The 26203-nt window shown below is 44.3% G+C and overlaps 1 protein-coding gene across 5 annotated transcripts in view; it reads left to right on the top strand.

Annotated features, from left to right (window-relative positions):
• The window catches only part of GPATCH2 (G-patch domain containing 2), a 569031-nt gene that overhangs the window by 88063 nt on the left and 454765 nt on the right, over positions 1–26203 (top strand). For all 5 annotated transcript variants that reach the window (XR_014963203.1, XM_085612932.1, XM_085612934.1 and 2 more), the window contains exon 4: positions 13885–14067. Coding sequence is in view for 4 of the 5 variants with exons in the window: in XM_085612932.1 (XP_085469058.1) it covers positions 13885–14067 (183 nt within the window). In the remaining variant the exon portion in view is untranslated. The remainder of the gene's footprint in view (positions 1–13884; positions 14068–26203) is intronic.

The following is a 26203-nucleotide window of genomic DNA, read 5'->3' as shown; positions in this document are numbered from 1 at the left end:
TAAATGTATAAGCTGATAGCTAGCCTCTGATTTTCATGACTCTGTTCCTTTCGACGACACCCCTTTCTGTTGTCACACATTGACCACCAATTTACATGTTCCTGGCGTAAATTGTTTCTAATTTAACCTCTGAATGTCACAAATCAATTATGTCTTTGTAGTGGTTTCATGGTAAATTTTCAAAAAAGTGCATGATGTTCTAAGATAGATCAGCACCGACAGGATAACAACTCACAGTGGCATTCATCCCCTTACTCCTGAAGTTCTAACAGGACCATATGTAAGCGGTATGACGTGGAAGGGGTCATGCTCTTATTTGTGCTTCTGCCCAGCTTCCAATTTCCATACGTTTAAAAAAAAGACTTTTATCCCATCATCAGCTGCTGTGATCTGTGCTGCTGCTTTGTGCTTTTTTTTTTATGAACTGGCCCCAGAATATACAAAGCAGGAGCACCTGGGAAAGGAGGTGGGTTAGCCAAGAAATTAACAGGGGGATCCGAGCCAAGAGTTGGCTCTGGCTCTAAGAGCCCTTGAGCATGTTTGGAATGTAAATCATTCAACAAAAATCGTGTTAAAATATGATAAGACTGCCTTCAAAATTCAAGAAAGTGTATTTCTTTAATATGCGGAAGCATTTGCCCTTTGTGCATCAGATTATTTGGTATTTATTAAAAATGAGTGTTTATAACCATGAACTGAAAAACAGTCACTCACATAATCGGAGCAACTACCCGTACTGTGGATGAACTGCAGGGCAGTTTCACTACAACAAATAAATGCTATTCACAATACATCAATTTCTGCATTGTGCCTGCAAATGCTGCTACTGCTAGTGAATCGTTTTCCCCCCACTGTTCTATAATAGCACTAATTTGGCCCAAGGGCATTGGAGCACTTTAAATGAGCACCTGTTTCACTACACAAAGACATACTTATTGTTGATAAGTGATTTGTCTAGAGTCATAGGATGTTAAAAATGCACAGCTTGGCAATTTTCTTTAATGCTATCTAGGGGGGGTTAGCGCTACTTCTCCCCCCAGACCCCCCCCCCCCCCAGTCTTACTGGGAGAGGAGGGAATGTTGTACACGGACAGTGCACTTTAGGTTAGCTGTTTATAATCCCCAGCGGCCCCTGAGTTTACTGTTCTGCATGCCCTCCGCATGATCACAATGCCTCATCCAGAGCCATCAGATTAAATACAGACTCGCTGGACCTCGTATGGCAACACAGAGGCCTGGAGTTTGGACACCGTCACAGTAGCTCAATTGCTAAATGCAAATACATAGCTAATTATGAAGTCCTTTCAGAAACTTTTGATGTGGCTGAACATAAAATAACAAAATTCACACAGGCTGGGATTTGAAACCTATTCCCTGCTTCCAAAGTCGGCAGCTCTACTGTAACACCAAACAGTGGCGTAACTAGACCTTTGACCGCCGTGGCGGTCCCTGCGTTTGCCGCCCCATGACTGCTGCAGGCAAGAGCGGGGGTGCTGGCAATCCCTGCTTTGTCGCTTCGCAACAGCCCCTCCCAAAACTCGTGGAACACCTCCCTCTACCTCCATACCCCTCCCCCCCCTTGCTACGCCACTGACACCAAACCTTCTCTGCAAAATCTTCGCAGGCTCCTCCAGACACTATCACAGCAAGTGTTTAGGGTAGCAGCAGCAAGCTCTGTGATGTTTGGCAAATCCAATGTGCTTACGACAGAGCAGTTGCTCTTCCGACTTCGCCAGAAAGTGACAGTTTTATATTTTGTTTAGCGCTTATGTGTTCTTTTAAGTATGTTGCTGATGAATGTTCTCTTTGTGACATGCGTGCTTTGGGAGTGTATGTGTTTGCTGGAGAAAGCTTGTGTGCATGGTCCCACAAACGCACTTGTTGGAGGTAACTATTGATTATGATTAAAATCTGAGGAGGACAATTCTGGTAAGTTAGCCCTGTAGAATAGCTGCTGTAGTTTGTCTTTGGATATAGAAATCAAGTAGAAGCTCTTTTCAGCTCTGCTGCTCCTTTCTTTTTCCTGATTTATGTCAGATATCAATTTATTAGAAATAAATACTTCAAGCAGTACCTTCTGCCACCTCTCTCAGCATCTGTTTTATTGTGATGGTCTTCATGCAGCATGATTCAAAATGTGAACACTTAGGAGGCGACGCAATAATAAGATCTCAGTGAACTTAACAAAATCCTTTTGTGTGCCATACAGGCCATTGAGTTTCTGCATGCTATTCTGGACTCCAGCCCGGCAAAGGCCTTCCCTCCGCCAAATGGGGCTTCAAATGTTTTACGGCAACTCCAATGAGTGAAACACTGGACATCTACTGGGTGACCAGTCTAAACCCATCCATATCCTTCCATCATTGGTCCATATCCTTTTATAGTGGAGACAGGCATGCAACTGCCCTGTGGGATACCACTGTTTGCAGCTCGTGACTAACATCGACTTATTGGAGTCTGGATTGGGAGCTCTGCATCTGTGCCTGGTGGGACAACTCAAGTTGCTCTCTTCATGTAAACATCTTAGAGCTGATGGCAGTATGTCTCACACAAAAAGCCTTTCTTCCTCTGATGAAATCCAAAGTGATGATCATCCCACTGGAAAGACCACAGCAATCTTGTATTTGGAGAAGCATGGGGTCACTCCCTCTTCACAGCTCTGTTGTCTGGAAGTAGATCTATGGGAAGGGGCCTTACTGTACTATTAGTCTTCCACATTACAGGGATCGATAACAGCTCTGCAGCAACCAAGAGCAGACATATTCACACCTCTCTTGTAATCCCCCGGGAAGTGCTTGCCCCCATCTTCAAAACCTGGGCTCATTCAAATGAAGGCATCTTTGACTCACACCTCAATACCAGATGCACACATTTTAACTCATGTATATACAGTGGGTCTGTACTCCTGTGGGAGCACCTGGAGTTGAACTTGATGGAGGCATTTATATATGGCTTCTCCAAGTGCCAAAGATCTGTGAAAAGATCAGGGACATTTCAAGATGTTTGGTCTTCATTGTGACTTTTGCTAGAACTTGCAAATGTGGTTCTTAGGCCTTCACCATCTACTTCAGAAGTCAACATGTGGTTTCCCAGAGGAGGGGCCTTCTGTCTATGGAGGGAGAGATGCTTGTACACCTCTCTTCAATCGCTGAATTGAGAACATGCTTACAGAGGAGCTAGTGTTGTGCACACCTATCACTTTCCATGGAGAACTTGGACCTTTGCGTGGTTGCCATGAAGGTTTTCACTAGTACGTAGAACAGGAGCAAATGTCTGAGACTCTGCCTCAGATGTCTGAACAGGCCTGAGGATGCTTGTTGAGTACTGATGAGGAGGTCTCAACACATCCAGCTGGCTTTATTACGCTGATCTCTTGGATCCGATGCCTCACAGTCTATTTGGACCTTAATGTGATTTAGGCCAGGCTGATGCCTAAACCTTCAGAGCTGCTGGGCTCATGCAACCTGCTACTTCTTTCATGTCAAATTTCATTCTTGGTGTCCATGGTATCAGCCAGGCATAACTTAGCTTCAAGCCCTTCTCAGCCAGGTATGATATACCACCAGGGTATTGTGGTCCTGAGGACTGGTCCACATATGGTTGTGATTATTTAAAGGCAATGATGCTGGCCGAGTGGCTGCTAATGCCACTGTTTTCCATGTAGCAACCATTGCTAAACTCTGCATGGACACCAACCTCCATCTGTTTTCTGGTCACACCAACGTCAAAACATCTCATTGGAAATGCCAGCCTGATGAGTGGCATTCCCAAAGTATGACTTGTCTAAGGTATATGGTGAGTGGCTCACTGAGCTGCTGTACAAACATTCTCACAACACTACATTCTTAAGGCTTCCTGCTGGAGTTGTACTGTGTTTGGCCAAGCGGTGCTGCACAGTCTGTTAGAGCAGACTTAAACCACCTAATGCTGCCTTCTCTTTCTCCATTTCATTTTTATTTTATTGTTGTATTTATTAGGTTATACATTGAATTAAAGACATTACTCGCTTCTACAGTCTGTGCATTGTGAGGAACCCATTACAGAATATGCTTTCTTGAAGTCTTTACAGAAATATATACTGTAAAAGAAGCAATGCAAACCATTTTTTAACAAAACATGAGCCACAGTGAGGTCATTCGGTGGACCTAGCAGGCACAATTCTTTAACTCCCATAGTACAGTTTGGTCGTTAGATTAGTTACACAGGAAAGTCCTAAACGTCCGTGCCACAGTAGCAAATAGTATGAGCATTTACCCTACGTTATCTGCCATGGTAGGATGTAAGTCCGTGTTCAGAGGAGCCTTCCTAGCCAGATATGTTTGGTATAATCCCCAAAAGTTCTTGGGGCGATTTCAGGCAGGTAATGGTTAGCTCGCTATACAATTCCGTCTGCATGTTGCAGTGCTTCTCCATATCATATTCAAAATTGCTGTTCAGTATACCCAAAAGCTAGCTGAGAATTGTTAAGTATAAAAAGGTATTAATAGTATAAAGTTCCTTTATGGAGCTATGTTACTCTTTGTCCATAGGCTCCATCGCATAACCAGCCCCATTAAGTCATCCACTTAGCTATCCCTCATAAACGAACACTAATTTGCTTGTTTTTTCGAGAAGGGAATTAGCGGGGACACTTTTGTGCAAGGAATGGGGGTTGAGTCATGCATGAATCTCATATGTACTGAGTACCAGTGCACAGTTACCAGAATTAATAGTTGTTGTAGCAGTTTCTTACCCTGCTACTTAGTGGCAGGACATCTCCAAAGTTCATATTAGAAAGCAGTCTACAAACTATGAGTAGTAGAGTACCATAATAGCATCCTTGTCCATGTACCTCATGTGTGACCCCTTGCTAGTATGTGTAAGCAATTTTTCCGTGCCATTGTCTAGTTCTGCACTGTTTTACCTCCATCAGAATGTTTTCTGTTTATGGCGGTGTTTATTTTCTCCTTTTTGTATTTGCTTTCCCAATTTGCTAAATTCTTTAAATTAGTTAACATGATTTGCATAGTCCTAAACATGAGCTGCTATTTGTTTTGTAATAGTTCTGTCTCTCTCTACAAACATTATTTGCAAAGGAGTATAGTATAAAACTCATTCAATCAGTTCCACCAAATAATTTGTGTTAGACCTGGCCCTCTCTATGAGGCCGACCCCAAACGTTTTACCTTTACTTTTCCTATTTCTGAATTGGTTATTGTTGGCTTCAGGATTTCACCACTGCTAACTAGCACTAAAGTGCTTGTGCTTCCTCTTTAAACATTGTAAAATTGGCTTACCTTCAACTAGCACATTTAATTTACCTGTAAGTTCCTAGTAAAGCTGTACTACATGTATCCAGGGCCTGTAAATCAAATGCTAATAGTAGCCATGCAGCACTTGTGGTGCACCCAACTTAAGTAGCCTATTAATCATGTCTCAGGTCTGCCATTGCTGCCTGTATGTAGTTTTAAACTGCCAATTTGACTTTGGAAAATAACCTTTTATCGAGTTTAAAATTTCCTTTTAAATACATATGTCACCCTTTGGGTAGGCCGTAACCAGCCCATAGGGCAGGGGGCATTGTATTTAAAAAGTTGGACATGTAATTTTAAGTTTTACATATGCCATGGTATTGAAAAATTAGCAAATTTATTTTTCACTGCTACGAAGTCTACCCCTCCCATAGGATAAAACTGGGTTACCTTATTACATTTAATATGTAACAACTTTTGTTTCGGAGAAGGTAGAAATGTCATGTTTGGTGTCTGAGAAAATGTAATTTAAAACCCTTTCTAATAGTAAAAATCTTATTTTAAGTCTGCATTTTCTTGTCCTAACCTTTTAGTTCATACACGTTATTGCCTGGGTCACATGACTATATGTTGTTGCTGTTGGCATTTGGATAGTCCTTCTAGACAGCCACACAAGAGAGGGCCTGGGTGTTGGTATGATGGGCCATCCAAGACTGTGTGGGGTAGCGGAGCTGTGCAAAGCCCTACTTGCACTTCCAAACCATTGCTTAAGCTCACACACAAAGAACTTTATACTAGCCTATTGTGACTGCATACAGACTGGGGCTAGCATGTGGAGACAGTGGGAGAAAAACCTCAGAAGCTTCTCTGATTTCAAACCTAGCAGAAGGTATAAAAGTAGGACCCTCAAGTCACTTTTCAGTACACTCCTTGACCTGTGAACACTACAGTAGAAGGACTAACCTGCTGTTTGAGAGCGAAGACTAGACCTGCTCCCTTCATCCAAGGCTACCTGATTGACTCCAAGCACTAATTAGCTGGCTACCTGTTCTGAGCTACAGGGACACAACAAGCTCAAGAGGCCTGTCTTCAACTGCCCTGCTGACCTGCTGCATTGAACCTGCCTAAGCCCTGCTGGCCTCTGCTGGAATGAGTGCCTAATTCCTGAAAGGCGCCTCTCAGGTCCTGGACCCTTGGTGTGCCATCAGTTGAGCTCCTCCTAAAAGAAAAGAAGAAATCCTGAAGCTTTGGACTCTTCATGATGACAAAAGGGCTTGTTTACACCAGGATATTGCAGCCTGTTTCGACCGCCATCGCAAAGCTCCAGTGAACCTGGCTCTTTGGGCTAAGGCGACGACCGCCAACTCGGGAGCTGCACTTCGCGCTACAGCATAGACAGCCCTTGGTGAGCGTTAGCAACAACCGTCCGAGACTCCTGTCAGAATCTTCGCGCCACGTTGACGACCATCCGTGATCACCAGACTGCTCTTTGCGCTACAGAAACAACCATCTGCAACACCCTTGCTGTCCATGCTCCTCGCTGCCTCCTTCACCGTGAACTGGCCTATTCATGTTGGACTTTGTAAAATTTTCAGCTTGAATAACCGGCTCCCTGTATCGGGCCCACACTCCATCACTCGTGGTCGGCCTGAGCTTGTAACTTCCACCTGGCCTCGCACGACGAGATAACTGCGAGTGGCGCTTTGTTCTTTTAGGCGCTATACTTACCTTAAATCTTTGAAATTGCATATCTCCGGTTCTACTGAATTTTGTTATTTTGGTGTCAAATAATGTATTAAATTTTACTCCATTTTTATAAATTGTTGTGGGGTTTTTTTCTGTTACGTTTTCACTTTATTACTGTTTAATTGCTCAATACAGGTTAACTTAGTGACTTTTTGTGGTTCACCCTGACTAGGATTGTGGCAGTTGCTTGAGTAAGGGTTCCCCCACCCCTGTCCACCAACCAAAAAAACAATTTCTCACAATCCGTTTTTAAAGTTAATTTTAGGGAGAAATTGGTCATTTCTCTAGTTGTGATATATTGTTTGTGTGAACAATGGATTCCATGTTTCCTATGTTTTGTATTGTTTATTAAAATAGCCTTTTTAGGTCTCGCCTGGCATAAGACTGCGAAGACATGCGCAGTCTCGCTGGCAAGATTTAATCTTTTAGGGTAGATTTCTCTAGTGGGCTTTAAGCCCCGCCCCTCGTTTCCATTGGCTGGCGTCACCGTTTTTGCTAAACGGTGGCCAGCCATTGGAAAAGAGCGTCTAGTGACGTGCACTTTTCTCTTTTAGAGCCGTCCCAGTTGGACTGGCTGCCCCGACTTACTGCTGGCGTAAAAGGTTTTCTTATCTTTATGGGGCCCAACACATGGCCCCATAAAGATAAGAAACCAGTCATGCGAGTCAGTCCAACTGGGATGGCTCGCGAGCCAGTTCAACTGGGACGGCTCTAAAAGAGTGAAGCAGTGTTTGCTCTTGTCTGTTTGTTGCTGAATAGAGTGAAGTAGAGTTTGTTGCTGCCTGTTTCAGGGAGGAGGCGCGTGGTACCTGTTTGTTTTTGGGTGGAGGGAAGCGGTACCTGTCTGTTGCTGGGTGGAGGGGAGCTGCTGCTGTAGCTCTGGTTGTTGCTGTCCAAGTCTTGTGGCATGCCTCGTGGCCTCTCCTTTTCACGTGCCGGGCTGCCTGACAGCAGCGGTGTCTCTGTCCGCAGCGTTCCGACCGAGTCTCTTTCAGCAGGCAGCTGTCTCTCCGCCAGGACTGACTACCCTCTGCCTCCGCTCCTGCCCCTAATCACCCCAGTCGGTCTCCGCACACCGCCGTCTCTCCCTGGACTCTCCGTGAGCCGTCGGGGTCTTCTCAACCCTGCTAACTCTACCCTTTTCTGCTGTCTGACTCCCCGGTGCCTCCTTCTATAGCTGTCTAGCTCTGCCCTTTTTAGACCCCTTAATCTCCCGCTCTATCTTTGGACTGACTGTTCCTCTGACTTTTTCTTACCCTCCCTGACTCTGTCCTTCTCTGTCCCCGTTCATCCAGTGGTCGTCTAATTACCCCCTTCCTCCTTCTACCTCTCTCTGACTCTGTCCTTCTGTCCTCTTACTCTCCCCGCTCTGCCTGTGGTTCTCAACTGCCCCTCTTTCTCTGCCCTGCGCTCTTACTCTCGCCGCTCTGTCTCTGCCCTCTCACTCTCCCAGCTCTGACTCTGGGCTGACTGCCACTCTCCCTCCTCCTGCCACTCTCTGACTCTGCCCCGCTGCTCTCTCTGCCTCCCAGGCTCTCTGCGCGCTTACTCTCGCCGCTCTGACTGCCCCTCTGTCTCTGCCCTTCTCTGCCCTCTCACTCTCCTAGCTCTGTCTCTGGTCCGACTGCCCCTTTCCCTCCTCCTACCACTCTCTGACTCTTCTCCGCAGTTCTCTCTGCCTCCCAGGCTCTCCTTATCTGCCGTCGATATCTCACTTTGTTTCGGTGACATCTTTCGCTATGCTTGGGGCCGCTGTGGTTTCTGGTAAAGCGGCGCCGAGAACCATGAAACTGGAAGTCACGTGGGTTGGAAACTTTTCGCACTGAAAGAAAACAAGCATTGAAAATGCAATAGGCCTCGCCTTTTATTAAGTTAAAGCCATTTGCTTTGCTTTATAATACCATTAGCAAAGCAAATTGCTTTAATAAAAGGCGAGGCCTATTGCATTTTCAATGCTTGTTAGTTTGGAATGTATAGGTGAGTAATGGCATGCAGTTCCAAAAGGTTTAAGGTGTTTGATGTTAGGAATTGCCAGTTGCACTTTAGTTATTTATCCTCAGCTGTATTTATGAGTTTGCCTCATGCAGTTCATCTTTTTATGCCCGGCCTAGAAACAATTTTAGCTATTTTGCTATCCTCAAGTACTCAAAAGAAATCGTAGATAAAATACATCTTTATATTCATACATGGAAGGTCTTTGGGTTAGGTCTCTCCATCAATTGGCCTATTATTGTTGAGGCTGACCACAGCATGGAGCACTGGGTGCCCCTACTTAAGCCTTTGGCTCTCTTTCATTGAGTGACATCTTAATGTCCTGATTAATTGTTTATGTTATGCTATGTTATTGTACGTTATGTTGTGTGTATTTGTAAAGCACACAATAACCTGCGAGGCTATCTTGGTATGTGTGCTTCGTCCTGCATATGGTAGGTTGGTTAATCTACCTAAAAAGTAGTGTACTTCAGTGGCCGGGCTGGTGGGACAATTTTGTCTTTGATCTATGAGGGTCCAGCAGCTCTCCATGAACCTATTTATTTATTTATTTATTTGTTTGTTTATTTATTGCAAAGAGTTGCAGCTCAAAAGTCGCATATGCTTGTAAAAAAATAACAATAATGAAAAATGCATGTCTAACAAGTGTTTTTTTTTTTCTTTTGCGCGTGCTTGTGCTTGTCTTACCTGTGTGCAGCCCAGACATAAAAATAACAAAAAAAACACCTAAGCCATAAATGTTGCTTGAATGGGCACACCGTCTTGGTAAACAGGATGCGAACTACTCTACCCTGCGCCACTGTCACATTTGATTCCAATTTAGCTTTTTCAAAACTATTACTTAATGAATTTAATAAGATTAATTTCATTTAGGCGCATCTGTTCCTGATTGTTTTCCTCTTTTACGCTCCATACAAATCATGAAATTAAGCTAATTATACACGACAATCAGCTGCAAAGTGCAGGTTTCACAGTTTACTACTTTTTGTAATTCCCTGCAGGAGAGCAGGGCCTGGCTGGCATTTTTTTTTAATTAACCTACAAAGTACTGTAACTCTTTTAATGTTGAATCCAATGGAGTTGTGACAAAGGATTAACCTGATTATTTTAGTAACGTTTAGGCGGATGGTCCCTGGAGCCAGAGCATTCCATGCCAATGGTCTAATTTGTTTTTTCCCTAATTCCTCACCATCCTCTACAGATTATTCTACAAAATACCCATTTGGTTGCCATTTATACATTTTATTGATCCTGTTGTTTTTATGTATTATTCTTTTCTACGAAAAGTAAACTAGAAAGCCTTTTGCTATCTGATTTAAGTATGAGTGAGGAAGGAGATATTCTCTCTACATATGCCGCTTTTTATAATCCTTGATTTCAGGATATTTATATCTTGACTGATGCAGTTTGGCTTAGCTAAACAGCTAATGCTTTGTGACCAGGGCACAAGTCCTAAAAAATAGAAGTGGGGGGGACTAATCCAGTTAATCGGTATGCAAGTGACATCACGGCGCGTGATATCACAGCAAGTGGCATCATAAGAATTGACATCAGATCTTAAGCCCTCACATATATGTTTAACATGTCCATCATGAGTACATTGGAGTACATTTCCAGTATACAGAGAAACCCTCCTGAAGATTCACACTTTTGTAAGCTACACATAAAACAATATTGCCTTTTATCAGTGTAAACTTCCTCTACCATAGTGCTCTACAAGAAATAATAGTGATATTTAAATTATTATAACACCGACTCAGGGGTAGTAAGTGCTATATAAATACTATTTATTTTGTGTAAATACTGGAATAGATCTACGTATCTGACATTCTTACAGTGCATGCATATCTCCTAAACAGGGGCTGAACAAAGTGAAAAGCTGCCTCTCTTGATGTGTGAAGCGCTAACAATGTGTGAGCCTTTGTTTCCTCTCTGCTGCGTTTGCGTCTAAGTCTGAGGCTCCTGTCTGCTGCCAGCCAGGAGACTCGAACAAAAGGAGGCCTGATGACCCCTCAGATTCGGCCTTTGTTATGGGCCCAGCAGGAGTCTGAACTAAGAAATCCTCCTCCCCACCTGCAACTTGTTGCAGATCGAAAGCCGACAACAATGTGCAGGCGCTGCTGAATGCGTCGAGGTGTTTGCAAATTACGCCAGGACGTATTCGGCATATTTTTCAGTGGGGCCCAACTTCTTGGCAGGGTGGACGGCGTCAACCCTGTGAAAATAGTGGGTGGACACCATCCACCCGTGTTTACTCCCGACTTTAGCCCGGGTGTGACCGATTCTGTAGCTTGAGAGCCAATACCGAGCGAAAAATAAAGGTGCATTAACAGGGCCGGCCTGGGGAACCAAAAGCAGCGCTGGCAAAATTGCTCAGACCATCCCTGTGCCCTTCGTCGCCTTGCACAATCTTTCTCTCTCCCTTCATTCTCCTTTATTCTGTCTCTACACCCTCTTGGATCGCTTTCTTTATACCCACCTTCCCCCTCCCTCCATCTCTTTCTCTCTATCTCTTGAAGCCTCTGCAAGCCTACTGACATTATCTTAGATTTGCTGGGGAAAGCCAATTATCTGTCCGGTTTAGTAAAAGGCGTGCCCACCCTGTGCGCAAATTAAGAACGTGCACTGTTGCCAGCAAAAATTTCACCAGGGGCTATATCATCAGCATCACATTTTGGTTGTATGACTGAACCACGTATGCCATTCCCACCCATGCAGTTAACCCACAGTCATTACCGCAACACTACCATGTATGCCATTACCTCGCAAATCTTTACTACGCATAAGCCTTAACAATGATTTTTTGTTGTAAAGGCATGTATGCTAAAGTCATGTATGCATGGTAAAAAGTTAATAGGTAAGATTTACATACATATCCACCCTTACCACCCGAAAGCCATGCCCACCCTATAAGCTTCTTACCAACCAAAAACCCATACCCACCCTAAAATTACCCTTACCACCGATAAACCCATATCCACATTAAATCCTAAAAAAAACCCTTGCCACACAAAAACCCATACTCACCGTAAACCCTAAAAAAAAACCATTGCCACCCTCAAAGCTCCTTACCAACCAAAGACCCATACCCACCATAAAATTACCATTACCACCTCTAAACCCATATCTACCCTAAAAATGCCCTTGCCACCCAAAAACCCATGCTCACCCTAAACCCCCAAAAATTGCTTGCCACCCAAAAACCGATACCCCAAACCCTAAAATTACCCTTGCCAACACAAAACGCATACCCACCCTAAATCCTAAAATTACTTTTGCCACTCCAAAACTCTTACCCACCCTAAACCCTAAAAATAACCATGCCACTCAAAAAGCCATACCCACCCTAAACGCTACAAACTCCCTTGCCACCCAAAAACCCATACGCACCCAAAACCCTAAAAATTCCCTTGCCACCCAAAAACCTATACCCATCTGAAACCCTAAAAATACACTTGCCTCCCCAAAACCCATACCCAACATAAATCCTAAAAATACCTGTGCCACCCAAAAACCCATACCCACCCTAAACCCTAAAATTTTCCTTGCTACCCAAAAACTCATACCCACCCTAAAAATACTCTTGCTACCCATAAACTCATCTCAACCCTAAAAAAACAATTGCAGCCTAATTACTAGTTTGGCAGTCCGGGAGCGGGACGGCACGCCACCACCCCGCTCCCACACCACCAAACTCGACTGCCGCCGCCCACCAGATTAGGAGTTTTCTCCTGGTCTGGCGGGCAGTCCTTTGGCGTTCCCATGGCGGTGCCTTTCCAAAAGGCACCACATGGGAACGTAAAAGCCCGTTCCTGAAAGGGGGTGCATGCACACATGGGGGCACACAATGTGCCCCCCTGCAAGCCTGCCATGTGGCACCTGGTGCCCTTTGTTTCCTCATCGTGCACCCTAACAAATGTGGTCTCACCGCCGTGGTTAGGGTTGAAGCGAGGAAACTTGCAATATGCTTGGCGGTGCCACAGCAGCACTGCCAAGCATATTGCTGCCTCAAGACTGCAGTGCCAGCACCAGGGATCTACGATCTGTGGTGGCTGCACCATTACACTCACGGTTCAACTTCCGTACTGGTAATATGGCGGTCAGACCACTAGTACAACAGTCCCTGCTTGCCACCACAACTCCACCACGGGTAAAATGGTCCGGTGGACCACTGAACTTGTAATCAGGCCCATAGTACTTACCTATCCTTACCTTTAAAGCTTTTACCACGCATATGCCTTTACCATTCATTCCTTTACAACGAAATGTGATGTAATGGCATGGGTTGTCAAGGCATATCTGTTGTAATAGACATGCATGGTAATTGCATGTGTAGTAGAGTCACATGGATTGTAAAGCCTGCGTGGTAAAGGCATGCGGGGTTCCGGCTTTAATATATAGGCTGTTTCCCTTTGCATTAAGTTGGAAAATCTGCGAGTTAATGTCTGAACTGCAGACAGCATAGCTCGGAAGCACAGAAAAGCTATTATGGGTCTGCATACGGTTGGTTGTTTTTAACTCATGCACTATCTTGCAGATTCTCTCAGTTAATGTATGTGTTGTAGACAACGCCGTTTAGGAAGAATAAATGCATAGATCCTTTCTGTGTTTGTGCAGCGCCAAAAACGAGACCATGATATGGTCCCAGATTTTCTTTTTCTTTTTGCTTATGTACTTTTACTAGGCAAGCAGCTCAAGCTGGTTTAATTGCCAAGAATTTGTAATCCTTATTCAGGATTTGAATGAGGGTTGGAATCAAGCCCTGTTTGTATACAAAGCCGTTACCCTATATATCTGCTCTTGTACAGTCATTTTAACAGCAACGTTCTTTGATTTGAAGGTTGTATCTCTTTTGGCTTTGAAGTTCGTAGCTCTTTGTACTTCTCTTAATCCTGGGTCATTTGTCTGTCTGCAGGAGACGACGAACAAAGCGACTGGTTCCATGAGACTGAATCTGGGGGTGCCTGTGGTATTGCAGGGGTCATTCCTTGGTGGGACCAAGAGGAAACTCCAGAGCTGCAGAAGAAGCTGTCGGACCCAGTCTTCGAAAGCATATTAAGTGGCTCTTTTCCTCTGATGTCACACTCGGCCCAAAGAGGTTAGTATGGCCCTTTCCTCCTGCTCAACACAAGTAATGGGTTTTGGTTAACTATTGAAAAGAAAGACAGGTATGATTCAGTCTTACCCACAAAGTTCAAGGATATTGTCTGAAATTAGGGTTGCCATCTTTGTGGCGCAGGGGTCTCCCCAATTTTGACATCCCAAAATGTACCTCAAAAGAACTCCCACAATTTGATGAATTTGAGATGGTGTTAAAGCTCAGTTTCATGAGGCAATGTGACCCTGAGGTAAAGCACCTTGCAGCACATCAAACTATTATAAAATAGTCATTTAAGTAAAGAGGCCACAAAATAACTGACCTCTAGATAAGCGGGATAGTTTTAAGGATTTATTACAAAAACAGCATAGAAAATGTGGTACAGGGTTAATGCCTTGGAGCCTTTTCAGCTAATAGGGCATTACAATGAAGTGCAAAAACAAAACAATCCCAAGTGAGCAGCAACATCACTAGTTAGCGTCTAGCATCTCAGTCTTCAGGAAAGTCTTTTGTCTTACCACCCTCCCCCCCCCCCTCCCCTCCAATCAAGTCCTTGTATACATTATTTTTGCATATGAAATTACTGCGGCTTCGTTGTGGCGTGAGCAAATGTGTCATTTCATTAGCAAATCAGAGCACAGTTCAATTAGACGTTGTATTTCCTTAACAACTAAGCACTATCCCACTACATTAATAATTATTCTGCCCCGCTGAGCGCTAATGCCATTCAGAGATGGTAGAAGAAACTGGATACATGAACAGCAACCTATTATGAATGGCTAGGGTACAGTGAGTTAACAGAAGGACCTTAAAATCTGGGTATAGTTTATGATTGACCAGAGAAAGTTAATCAAAGAAAACATTAACAATGACAAAGGAGGGGAGGAGCCAAGATGGCGACCGGGACGGCAGCGTAGATTCCCGGCTCCGTGAACCTCCGCATCCCGCACGGATATCCTGCATGAGATCCTTATTCTGCGCTACGCGATCGTGTTTGTAAACGAAAGTGGCAACCGATCGTGTGATCCTGAGGTTTCTGACTGCAGTACCGCCGGAGAAATCAGCGATTGAACTTTGCGGCCCGTGCGGTCCCGAAGCCGGGACCTCGAGTGGACGCCTTGGCCGGGCGGCAGTTTAACAACAGCGGCCTGTGGTGACTGGGTGGAGTCGGTCCGCCGGAGTGTTGCTCCCCTCGGCCTGCATTTTGCTGTGGTCGCTCCCCCCCTGCTGAGCGCTGCGGACCGAAGACATGCCCGGGTGTGCGATTCTCGGATTCTGTGGTGTTTGCCCCTGCCTTTGACTGTGAGCTGGCCGGACGCCGTCCCTGGTTCGCCCTGATCCTTGCGGGCTGCTCCCGGCTTTTTGCGGGAGCTGGTCCGTGGCGGAGACGACTATTGCCCGTGACCGCGCAACGGTTGCATCTGTTCCTCCCCCAGGATCCTTGTCTTCAGCGACGTGGACCTTGAGGCGTTGGTCCCGGGGTCCTGGCCCCAATACGAGTCGGGCCTTCCCAGCGGCCATTTTTGTCACTATGCAGCCTACCATCCTGTCCGCTGGGACGCAGCGGGACTGGGGGTGTGTGACGGTCGGGAGTGTGGCAGAGCGATCGGAGAGAGCTGCCCTGGGGTACGGCGACCTCCTGGAGGCCCTTGGTGCCCTTCATTACTCCTTGGCTCATGGCGCCGGGGTCCTGGGGAGGAAGCTAGATGGTGTGGTATCAGCGTTGGGACAGTGGCGGCATGCTGGTCCACCAGTACACAGTGGCTTTCCACACTGCACACAGGAGGAAGATGTTGCGGCCCCCCCCGCGATTAGTGTACAGCCGGACACTCCGGACAGTATGCTACCGTGTGGTCGGCTAACTGTGGGCTTGATCTGCTCCGGAGGTATTGGACCTGAGCGGAAGATGGAGGCCTTGTCCCGTGCGCGGTCTCTGGCGGCCCAGGGACGATTCCGGCAGCGTGTGTCTCATTCGACTGCTTCAGCCTGTCTGGACCTTGTGTGCAGTGTAAATCCTGGGGCAGCACTGGAAAAGACGCCCCCCATGAAGCGGTCCGTGCTGATGCTCAGAGACTTCCACCCCACCTGTGTGCGTCGCTTCCCGACTGTTTTTGGACACTCCTGTACCTTGGGACATCGGACATGGTGTTGGGTCGAGGGGCAGGCATGGGCAGAATTGCAAAGAGCGGTCAAGGCTGAGGCTGATCCTTCGGGAGTGGTCACCTAGTAGACAGGCGGACTCATGGTTGCGTGCTCTCATGGTTATTCGCATAGTTGGTGCATAATGCTCCCCACTCCCTCCCTCCTTTTTTTGATATGATCAACTTGGTGCTGCTAATTGTTTGCCGTGGGGAGACTTCACCGTGCGGGAGGGAGAAGCCGGGGGTATGTTTTGAAGGCCCTCCTCCAGTTTTATTACATTTCTTCCGCCCCCCGTCTGGGGGGGGCTCTTTCTTACTCCTTTTTTCCCTGTCTCTTCTATATTTCGGGTCTAGTTCCAGGGCGACAGGCACACTGCTGGGGGGTGGGGCCATACTCATTCGCAGAGGTTCAGGGTGGGGGGATGGGGGAGGGGACTCTTTAGTCTTTATCTCTTTTTCCATGGCCTCCTTTTTCTTCTCTGTTCCTTTTTGCTTGTTTTTCTGGGATCAGCGCGGTACACCTCTCTTATCGTGAATCGCTTGCTCTTAATGTGTGCCACAGTTTCCGGGGGGTTCGCTGGGCTTTAGGTACGGGGACCTGTAGGCGCAACTATCTTTGATATTTCTCCCTATCCGTACTTTCCCGTGTCTGCGCCATTGATTCAATGTATTGCTGCTTGCTGCTTGCGTCTCTTATCCTAGCCCTCATCGCTGTTGGGAAACTGTTTGGCACCTGATCCTACTGTTTTGTTTTATCATAAAATGAAAAACCTTTTCTCTCCTGGTGTCCTACCTGAGCGGCTCATTGGCCGGACTATACTGTATTGTAGACTTTGCTCTCCGAGGTGCCGCCTGTGTTTACACGTGCTTTTATTGTTCTGATTGCTTAGCGGCCGGCCCCGGGGGGTTGTAGGCCCATACGTGTAAATGATTGAAACGTCAATAAAGGTTTTTCAAAAACAAAAAAAAAAAAAAAAAAAAAAAAAAACAATGACAAAGGAAGTAAACTGACATGATTCTGTTTGAACAAATACTGCAGAAATAACAAACATTAAGATAGGCAGGAGAAGGACGAGTAGCACGGGTGAGATCCATTTTGAACTAAATGGGTGCTAGGCCCAAATTGAGACCTAGTTGACAAAGGTCAAGAAAACTCACCTCTGCACACTATAAGAACATTGTTTTAAAAGCAACAGTATCATATCAGTGTGCATATGTGTAATCAAGTTTAAAACTATTTCCTGCAGAAAAATAAGTCTTTTGTTTAGGTTTTAAGATTCTACAAAGGCCCAGATATGATACTTGAATAAAACTTTATATAAATGCACCTGTAATCATTTTAGTCAAGGATCAAGGCACCTCTAGAACACATTTTAAAGGGCCATCTTATTAAGTTTACTGTTTAAAATATGTACTAACAAGGGACCAAATATTAGAGTTAGGGGATTTTCCTAATTTAGGTACCAGCAGGGGTTTGGAATTTAATAAAATATCTACTTGTCCATGGGGCAGGTTGGTTCATAAATCTACTTGTCCTGTAACAAAATCCACTTGACCCTTTTGTGCCATGTAAGGCGGTGACAAATTATGGCAGCAATCTCATTATATAAGAGCTCTGAAATAGCCTCTCTGATTATTCCAGGGCTCCTTCCATAGTAGGGTTTGAATACTAGCAATCCCCTTTATGTTGCCACGTTTCCGCAGATCTGCATACTGAGGCTTAAGGTAATGGTAAGCAACAGTTCCAGGGTTGGATGCTCTTTTAAATCTGATCTGTGCAAACCTACTAACTTGCATGCTTTAAGGGCTTTCACCAATTCTTCTCTAATCTTTTCCCATACTGAGAAAGGTTGGAAATTTACTCCTGACAATGGCAGACATAAAATTTTTTCCAGGGTTGGGAAAAAGTGGTTGGAGGGAAAGTGAACTGGCAAATCTACACCTGTATCTTTGCTTATGCTAAAATGCAGTTTGCAAATATTTTCTAGGAGTACTATTTCTTGGTTTACTTCTGTAAAGTCTTGTGAATTCACAAAAGTCGTATATCTGCACTTAATGCAAGGACATGGGTGCACATTTGAGATTTTATTTAATAATTGAGCCCCTCATTAGGTCTTGCGTTAACCATGACCTTTTGTGCTTAATAAAATTGTGTCTCTCTCTTTCTTTCTATCAGCTAGCTTCTCTGTGAGTGACAGCATTCTGTTCTTTCACAAGGAGCATATCGACACACAGTTGTTTTGTTCAGTGCCAGGATCTATTGTGGCAATGTGTGCTTTTTTAGACCAAAACTATTTTTGTTTTAGCCGCTTTTTGTTATAATGGATAGGGCCCAGCAGCTCCCCCACCAGTAAGGTTTTACAATTGACAAAATCAAAAGGCTGACCAACAATTTCAGACCTACGGGCTTTACCAATGCTTGTTTATTTCCATATTTCTCATAATCACATTAAAAATAGTTACACTGACTCTCCATTATGAATATTTATGGAAAATACTAGCATACATCAACACATTTTACTAAATGATGCTGCAAAGAAATGGTACCTAAAATTTTACAGTATTTAGCCAAATGTTATTGCATTTTCTTGTGAACATTTTATTTTGAAAGCAAAGAATCATCAATTTGCTCTCAAGCTTCTGAAAATATTTGCATCTAATCGGAGAGCATTCTGGGAGCAGTATACATAGCCTTATATTGCTAAACATTGAAACCGTGTGTACACATTTTTATATTGGAACCACTGTCAGTAGTGCATTCTGAGCTTAATACATTTACTTAGAGCGCTCACCCTAATAGTAAAGGCTTTGCATTAATGAACCATAAATACAAGTTTGAACAGCATTTCAACATGGACACAAATATTATCTTAACTGCAGGCAGTGCCTTTCCCTGATCCATAATGTGGTACTGTAATCTGGCAGCCAAAGGGTCTGTGCTGTAGCGGGTTGGGCCTACTTGTCCCAAGGACAAAATACACATGAAAACGTGTTTCCCTTGACCCCAAAAAATATGTCCTGGGCGTCGGGCTATATGAATTCCACATCCCTGCTGCCGCAATGATTTGCCACCCACTTTAAACATGTCTGAGGCCTGCCATTGCAGTTCGTGTGTGCAATTTTAAACTGACATTTTGACCTGGCAAAGTAACCTTTTTGCCTAGCCGAAACCTTCCTTTTTAATACCTAGAAGTCACCCATAGGGAAGGCCATGGACAGTCCAGAGGGGAAATGCAATGTATTTCAAAAGTAGGAAAGGTACTTTTAAGTTTTACATGTCCTGGTAGTGAAAATCCCCTAAATTGTTTTTCATTATTGCACGCCCTACCTTTCCTGTAGGATAACATTGGAGTTACCTTATTACATTTAGAAGTTAATTTTCGAATGGGAATAGATACAAGTTCATATTTGGTATCTCTGGAATCACAATTTATAATCCTAACGTATAGTGTAGTCAGATTTTAGATTGCAATTCTGAAAATGCCACTTTTAGAAAGTTGGCTTTTTCTTGCCTTAGCCATTCAGTGCCTGCAGCCTGTCTCTGGGTCACATGACTGGGTGTGGGCGATAAATGAGCTTTCTGTATTCCTCCAAGACAGCCACACACAATGGGGAGCTACGGTGTAACTGCATGAACCATCACTGGCATGTTGGGAGGAAGGAGCTGGACCCAGCCATAATTGCACTTGAATAGGCTGTGTCCTGTATCCACACTACAGGCTGTCCATCCTCTGTAGTTAGTCTGGAGCAAGGGCCAGCAAGGCAGGGCATGGGTGCACTTCAAAGGCATGACTCTAGAAGCTTCTCCCCGCTTCAAAGGCACAACTGGGTATAAATACTGGACCTTAGACACCCCGATTTCTTTACACTTGTGGACCTGCGGATACTTTGTCAGAAAAAATGGACTGCTGTGCTGCTGACAGGACTGCCACTCTGCTGGAATACTGCTCTGAAGAAACTGCTGCTCTGCTGTGCTGACCTGCTGCCCTCTTGCCTGGGTGAGAAGGACTGGACCTGCATCTCTTGAACCCTATTACTATCTGTGAATCTACCCTGGATAGTGGTGCCACACAAGTCCTGGACTCTTTGAAGCGGGCCTAAGGTGCTCTGTTAGCCTCTGTGGATCCAGCAGAACTGATGCATCACCTCTGCTGCGTGGTGCAGCCCCGAGCAGAATCTATGCATCTCTGCTGATGGGTGGATGGAACTCATCGCAAAGACCCGCATTGCCGCCACAGCGTGCAAATGACTTCAGAACCGCTGCTGCGCAATGCATCCACAGCACAGGCCCTCGCGTCTCTAATCGATGGCAGCCTCGACAAGGACGCTGGATAGCCATCACAGCCATGCAGCTCCTCGGAACCGACTCATCGCCCCTTTTGCACACCACAACGTCAACGCTGGACTTTGCATTGCAAGCCCAGTCGACGGGATCCTTGAAGAAAACATGGACCTTCACATCGCAGCCTCTCTGCATCCTGGAAGCAATGCATTGCTTTGGATGTGCGACACATCATTGAAATGGATTCTTGCAATGCTCGGCAAATCAACATTTAAGCTACTGTGTTCAGCAGGCCTAACTGGGTCCCTATAACCAGCCGTGCTCCATCGCAGTCACAAACCTGTGACTTTGTCGTGCTGCGGCGCAACCAGATATCCATAGTTGGCGATTTGTGCTTTTTGACGCTCTTTTCAATCAACCCTTTAAAATTGTATATGTCTGGTTCTACTACTTGAATTTTTGTCGTTTTGGTCCTGTTTTATTTATTAAAGAACTTCTATTTTTCTAACTTGCCGTGGGATCCTTTGTGTGTGGTGTTTTCACTTTATTACTGTTTGAAGTGTTGCACAAATACTTTACACATTTCCTCTAAGTTAAAGTTGACTGCTCTGTGCCAAACAACCAGAGGGTTGAGCACAGGTTTATTTGGGGTTGGCTTGAACCTCACCCTGCTAAGGATTATGGTTGCTGATTGACCAGGGCTCACACCCCGGTAAACCAACAACCCACTTTTTTTACAGGACTTATTTCAATATTAATAGCCCTGAGGCCAAATTAGTGTCTGTACAGATATGCCTAGGCTAGGGGTTTCAGAACTGCTCACACAGATGCCCTCAATTTGATATAAAAGCAAGAAAATAAGAAAGGTCTAACACTTCATGTTGTGTCAAAACACTTATTAAGGATGATGTGTACAGTGCAAACACATATTTATATGTGTAGTAGGTTAAAGGAGGACGGGTAGGATCATCAGCCCTGAAGAATGCAGGAGACCAAATACAGGCAAATAGGCCGAAACATGTTGACTAACTAAACCAACAGATAATGATCCAATTTACCATCTGTCTATTATTCTCAGTTTGAGGTGATGTAAATAAAAAATATGTACGTTATCCATTACGACACAATTTTAATGCATGCGTTCCTAAGAGCTGAAGGAAAACACAACTGATTTGTATTGAAGCAGAATTTTGAATAAAGAGCCTACAGTAAGACCCACTTCAGACTTTTATCTCAAGCGAGGAGGTACCCGTTGATAAAGAATCGCACTATATATCAGTTTGTGGGCAAGGATCTGTAATATTACATCCCTATCTTATCTTCGAGATTGGCCAACCTATCAATGTTATATGCTCTGGCGACTCACAATGTGTGTACAGGAGATAGACCTTTCTCTGTCGCAGTAGTCGGGTAAGTAAGACTCTCTAGAGGTGCACTGTTCCCAACCTGCTCTGACTGTTTCCAGGAAAAAGTTAAAAACCTTGCTTTATATTCAGTAGTTATACTCCCTTTTATCATTAACATCAGATAGCTTACTTTGGTCCTGGAGCACCGAAAAGCTTAAGCAAACGTATGCTCTATAAACACCTACAGCACATTATAATATAACACATGGAAGGAAAGCCCTTTCTAACTATTATCTCAGAGCCCAATCAATCAGGATCCAAGATGGCATCTGGGTGACTTTACAAGCTTAACAAATGTCTTCGATCAAACAGGAGGTATTAAGGTATTCCCAACATCAGAATGCCCTGAATTACAAATACGAAAACATATTGAGACTACTCCATTTTAGGTTAAACACAAAGGTGGACATGAACTTGATGCAGGATCAGTAAACCTAGCTCAGGGGGAACAAAAGTGAAATACCCTGCACTGTATGTCTTTTGGAGCTGACACTAACAATGTTGAATTCAGCATTCATTAAATGTATGGCTCTGCGACTTTATAGAGGTAAATATCTGCACAGGGGTTGTCCTCTTAAATACTATTTCTTGTAAATGTAAATTGAAAAGAGTTCTCCCAGATCCTCTGGTCCATAGCAAGGAACCTGTAGAAAAACTTCAATTCGAGTTTAGAATGGTGAAGCCATTATAAATACCTTCCTACAAACAGCCTCTCTCTTTTTGACCAAATGCAGGGTAACTAAGCCTATGGTTTGTAGATGGCAGGAGAACCCAAGCAGAAAGTAGATGGAAGCTATAATCTCCCCTGGAAAGGAACCCTTCACCCTTGGAAAATATTTCTTTTTAGATTAAAGGGAAAGTTAAAGTCTCTACCTGACCTTGGTGAGATGTGTGCTGCAAGTGACTAATGGGCAGTCCACAGCAATGGGTTGCAATACCCTAAGGTCTGAATTTTAGTTGGCTAGCAGTTGAAACCCTTATGAAGTAAGAAGTGCTAAATTCATAGACAAATCTACTGGATGTGTTCCTCTACAGCATATGATGAAGAAAATTGCATAGGCAGGGTCTCCTCTAGCTTTAACACTTTCACCAAAAATCAGAGGATTTTCAGGTGTCCTCCAATTTTAAATTTGGTTTTAGTCTTTTTATGACCAACAAAAAATAAGCTTGAACTCCTTTATTCATGGGATGTGGTCTAATTCCTTCACCAACAGTGTTCAGTAATGAGATAGTTTACTATCTGAACCTTGTTGGGCAGATTTTCGCCTCAATGTTGAGGCAGACTTTCAAACCTTCATAATGTTTTTCCCAAAAATCTAAAATGTGGCCAATGCGGCTGCTGTGGGTCCATCTTGAAGACATAACCCTTGTCAGATAAACCAAACTGATTTCATGCATCAAAAATGTCTACGGCTAACCTAGAGAAACGTATGTCATATTATGAGTGACCTATCTATTATCAACATATCCAGAATTTCAACTTCCTCAATATTGTGAATTAAAGTATGTATAGGCAAGTGCAGATTTACTATTCTTGACTCCAGATTTATATACATGTATGTAACATTGGAGTTAGGAAGAGTAAATCTATATTTAACTAATATACTTAGCTTCAAGATATTAAGGTAGCAGATACTCTAGATTCCATATTTGAGCAGGATAATATTTAAAACTCAATATTGTGGTAGAACATCTTCTAGAAAAGATACATGAAACAGAGTGCCCCAGAGGAACACTTTGGATTTTGGGCTAAAAGAGCTCCAGCATTTCGTGTCCATTCAACTATCAAAGTTCAATCTTTCGAAGTCCTTGGTGCAACAAGTTGCAATAGTGTCATCTCAATGTCACCATTACACTGTACAAATATAAGACTTATTGAAATGAATGACAAGATTCTTTGATTTTATGTGTATGGAAGAATAACTACTACCTGAACATATAAAAGCTATTTCTTGTCCAAATACACCTTGCTACTCTCTAAACATATAAAAAGTATTCCTTTTTCAAATACACCTTGTGCTACACAAAGAAGTTTGTGAATGGTGGAATCTCAATTGGAGCTGAAAATAATGAAGACTGATGTACGTCCTCTGTGTCCACGATAATAATTGGGAAGTAGAAGGTGAGGGCAATGTCTGTGGACTAAGCATTACATTTCAAAAACCACATCATGCCATCTACAATGAAGCAGCTACTCTAGTGAACACATGGAGCCTCAAAGAATGAACAAGTCACAAGAGGTTATTTTTGTAGCTGGTGTTGACAAAACCCTCACAGGGCTAGTCGCACCACTGGTGGAACTGCATGTGATGCTAAATGTAGAATTATGAGCTGAACCGGTGTGTATCACAGTTATGCTAAAGCAATGTAGGGGTAAGGGAAGCTACATGGCTTGACAAACAATTAGTGGAAAAGATTTGACATGGATTTAAGTGTTGCAGTGAGAATGTCCCCTGCACGGTATATGGAAGTAAGTCCCTACCTTGAGTGCCCCACTGATTGTGTTTGAAATCCTTACTTTTATTTTGGCCCTTGTGTCATGCTAATCTAGTTTGTGCACAAAGGCCAAGGCCTAGCCCTGACTAAGCAATGTCCAGGACCTGTTCCATGCCTTCATAGTGGACAGAGGACTACAGTCCCTGTCGTGGGTGTAGCACATAAAGCAGTGGTAGAAGAATGCTCATGTTTTGAGATTGACAGTGTAACTGGGATTTCTTTTTATCTGAATCAGTGAGAGAGTGGCCTGCTAGCCCCTGTGTAAAGTTCCAATGTTACGAGACTAACCAAAACTTTGCACAGATATCCTATGTGCATATCGACTATGTGTGCATGTGGTACATGTGCAGTAGTGGAAACTGGTGTGTATGAGCCTGTGTACGGAAGCTAGTGGGTTTTCTTTGGGATGTCTCTGGTTAGTATGGCACAAGCTGGAAATGAGTACAGCTTCCCCCCGACCCGACAGTCAAAGGGCATTTCCTGCCTTCCCGTGACTGTGCACAGAAGTGAGGAGGATGGAGCCAGGTATATCCATTTAAATTCCAGGAAAACTAAACATTGTTACCAAAGCGTTGCTGATTGGTTCTTCATGAGCACTGCAATTTGGTCGATGGCAGATGTGAAGGGCGGGACTGCAGTTTTTTGTTGTTTAAGGTCAAGCCTGATCTCATTACTGCTTCTGAGAGGTAGAACCTCACATTGTTGACAAGTTGTAGGTGTTCCAGTCTGGAGAAAGTCTCAGTGCAACCTTCTGTGAGAAGCATTAATAAACACAAAGCCTTTGTCTAGAGAGCACCCTGAAAAGAACACTAGAAAGAGAAACACCCCAAACCACTGTACTATGTGCCAGTTCCAAGTTTTTCGTAACCAAGTAAAGGAATGCTCAACAGAGTACTCCAAAGACTGCATGTGAATAGCCAGATTCACCTGAAGCATACACTTTTTGTTGGAGGAGCAGAGTGTCTGCCTAGAAACCAGAAGCCTGTCTACCTGCTGAGAGAGGAAAGAATTCTGCCCAGCAGAAGAAAAGTGTCTAGGAGGAGATACCAAATGCCTCATCAGTGGAATAGCTACAGAAAGCAGACTGCCTGACAGCGAAGCCAGGAATTACTTAACTTGAAAGGTTCTCCTGGTATCTCTATGCTTCCCGGTAAAAGTTGCAAAAAGTCTATGTGCTTTTACAAATGAGCCCATTTGGGCTGCAACTAACCTTGTGCTTGCATTGGCACAGTCGGGCTGTCACTACTTTGGTGCTCGCACCAGCTTTGTCAGGGCTACAATTTCCTAGATGTTCAGTGTCGTAGCCAGACGTTTGTCCGCCCATGGTCGGTCCCTGCGTTTACCGTCCTCCCACCCCCACAGCGGGGCTTGTAAGAGCGGGTGGTGCTGGCGGACCCCCACCACTTGCCATGCCACTGTAGATGTTCATATCAGCTGGGTCAGGGGCTGCATTGCCTGGACAACCGCACCGATCAAGACTGGGCTTCAGCAGCCAAACCAACACCTGTCCAGTGGTGCTAGGACTGGCAATCCACATGAGGCTAATCTGGGGGTCTGTGTACAGAGACACGTGGGTCATGCTTAGCTTCCTCAACAGTGTCCGAGTAGCTGCCCCGGATCATCAAGCACCTCTATTTGGGGTGGGATCAAATTACAGAGATCGTGCATGAAGGTTTAGGAGACTGAATTCCTACCAGGTATACCACAAGGGGTAATAATTCAAGCAAATGTGTGAACAGACTTAGTATTTGACTTTTAGAGCTCTAAAATCTGTACCTGAGCCTAATTTCTGCTTTTACCATAGACTTGGG

This window comes from Triturus cristatus, chromosome 6, assembly GCF_964204655.1.
Source record: "Triturus cristatus chromosome 6, aTriCri1.1, whole genome shotgun sequence".
NCBI lineage: Eukaryota > Metazoa > Chordata > Amphibia > Caudata > Salamandridae > Triturus > Triturus cristatus.
Note: the sequence above shows the minus strand (reverse complement) of the source record. Positions and strands in the feature narration are given on the sequence as shown.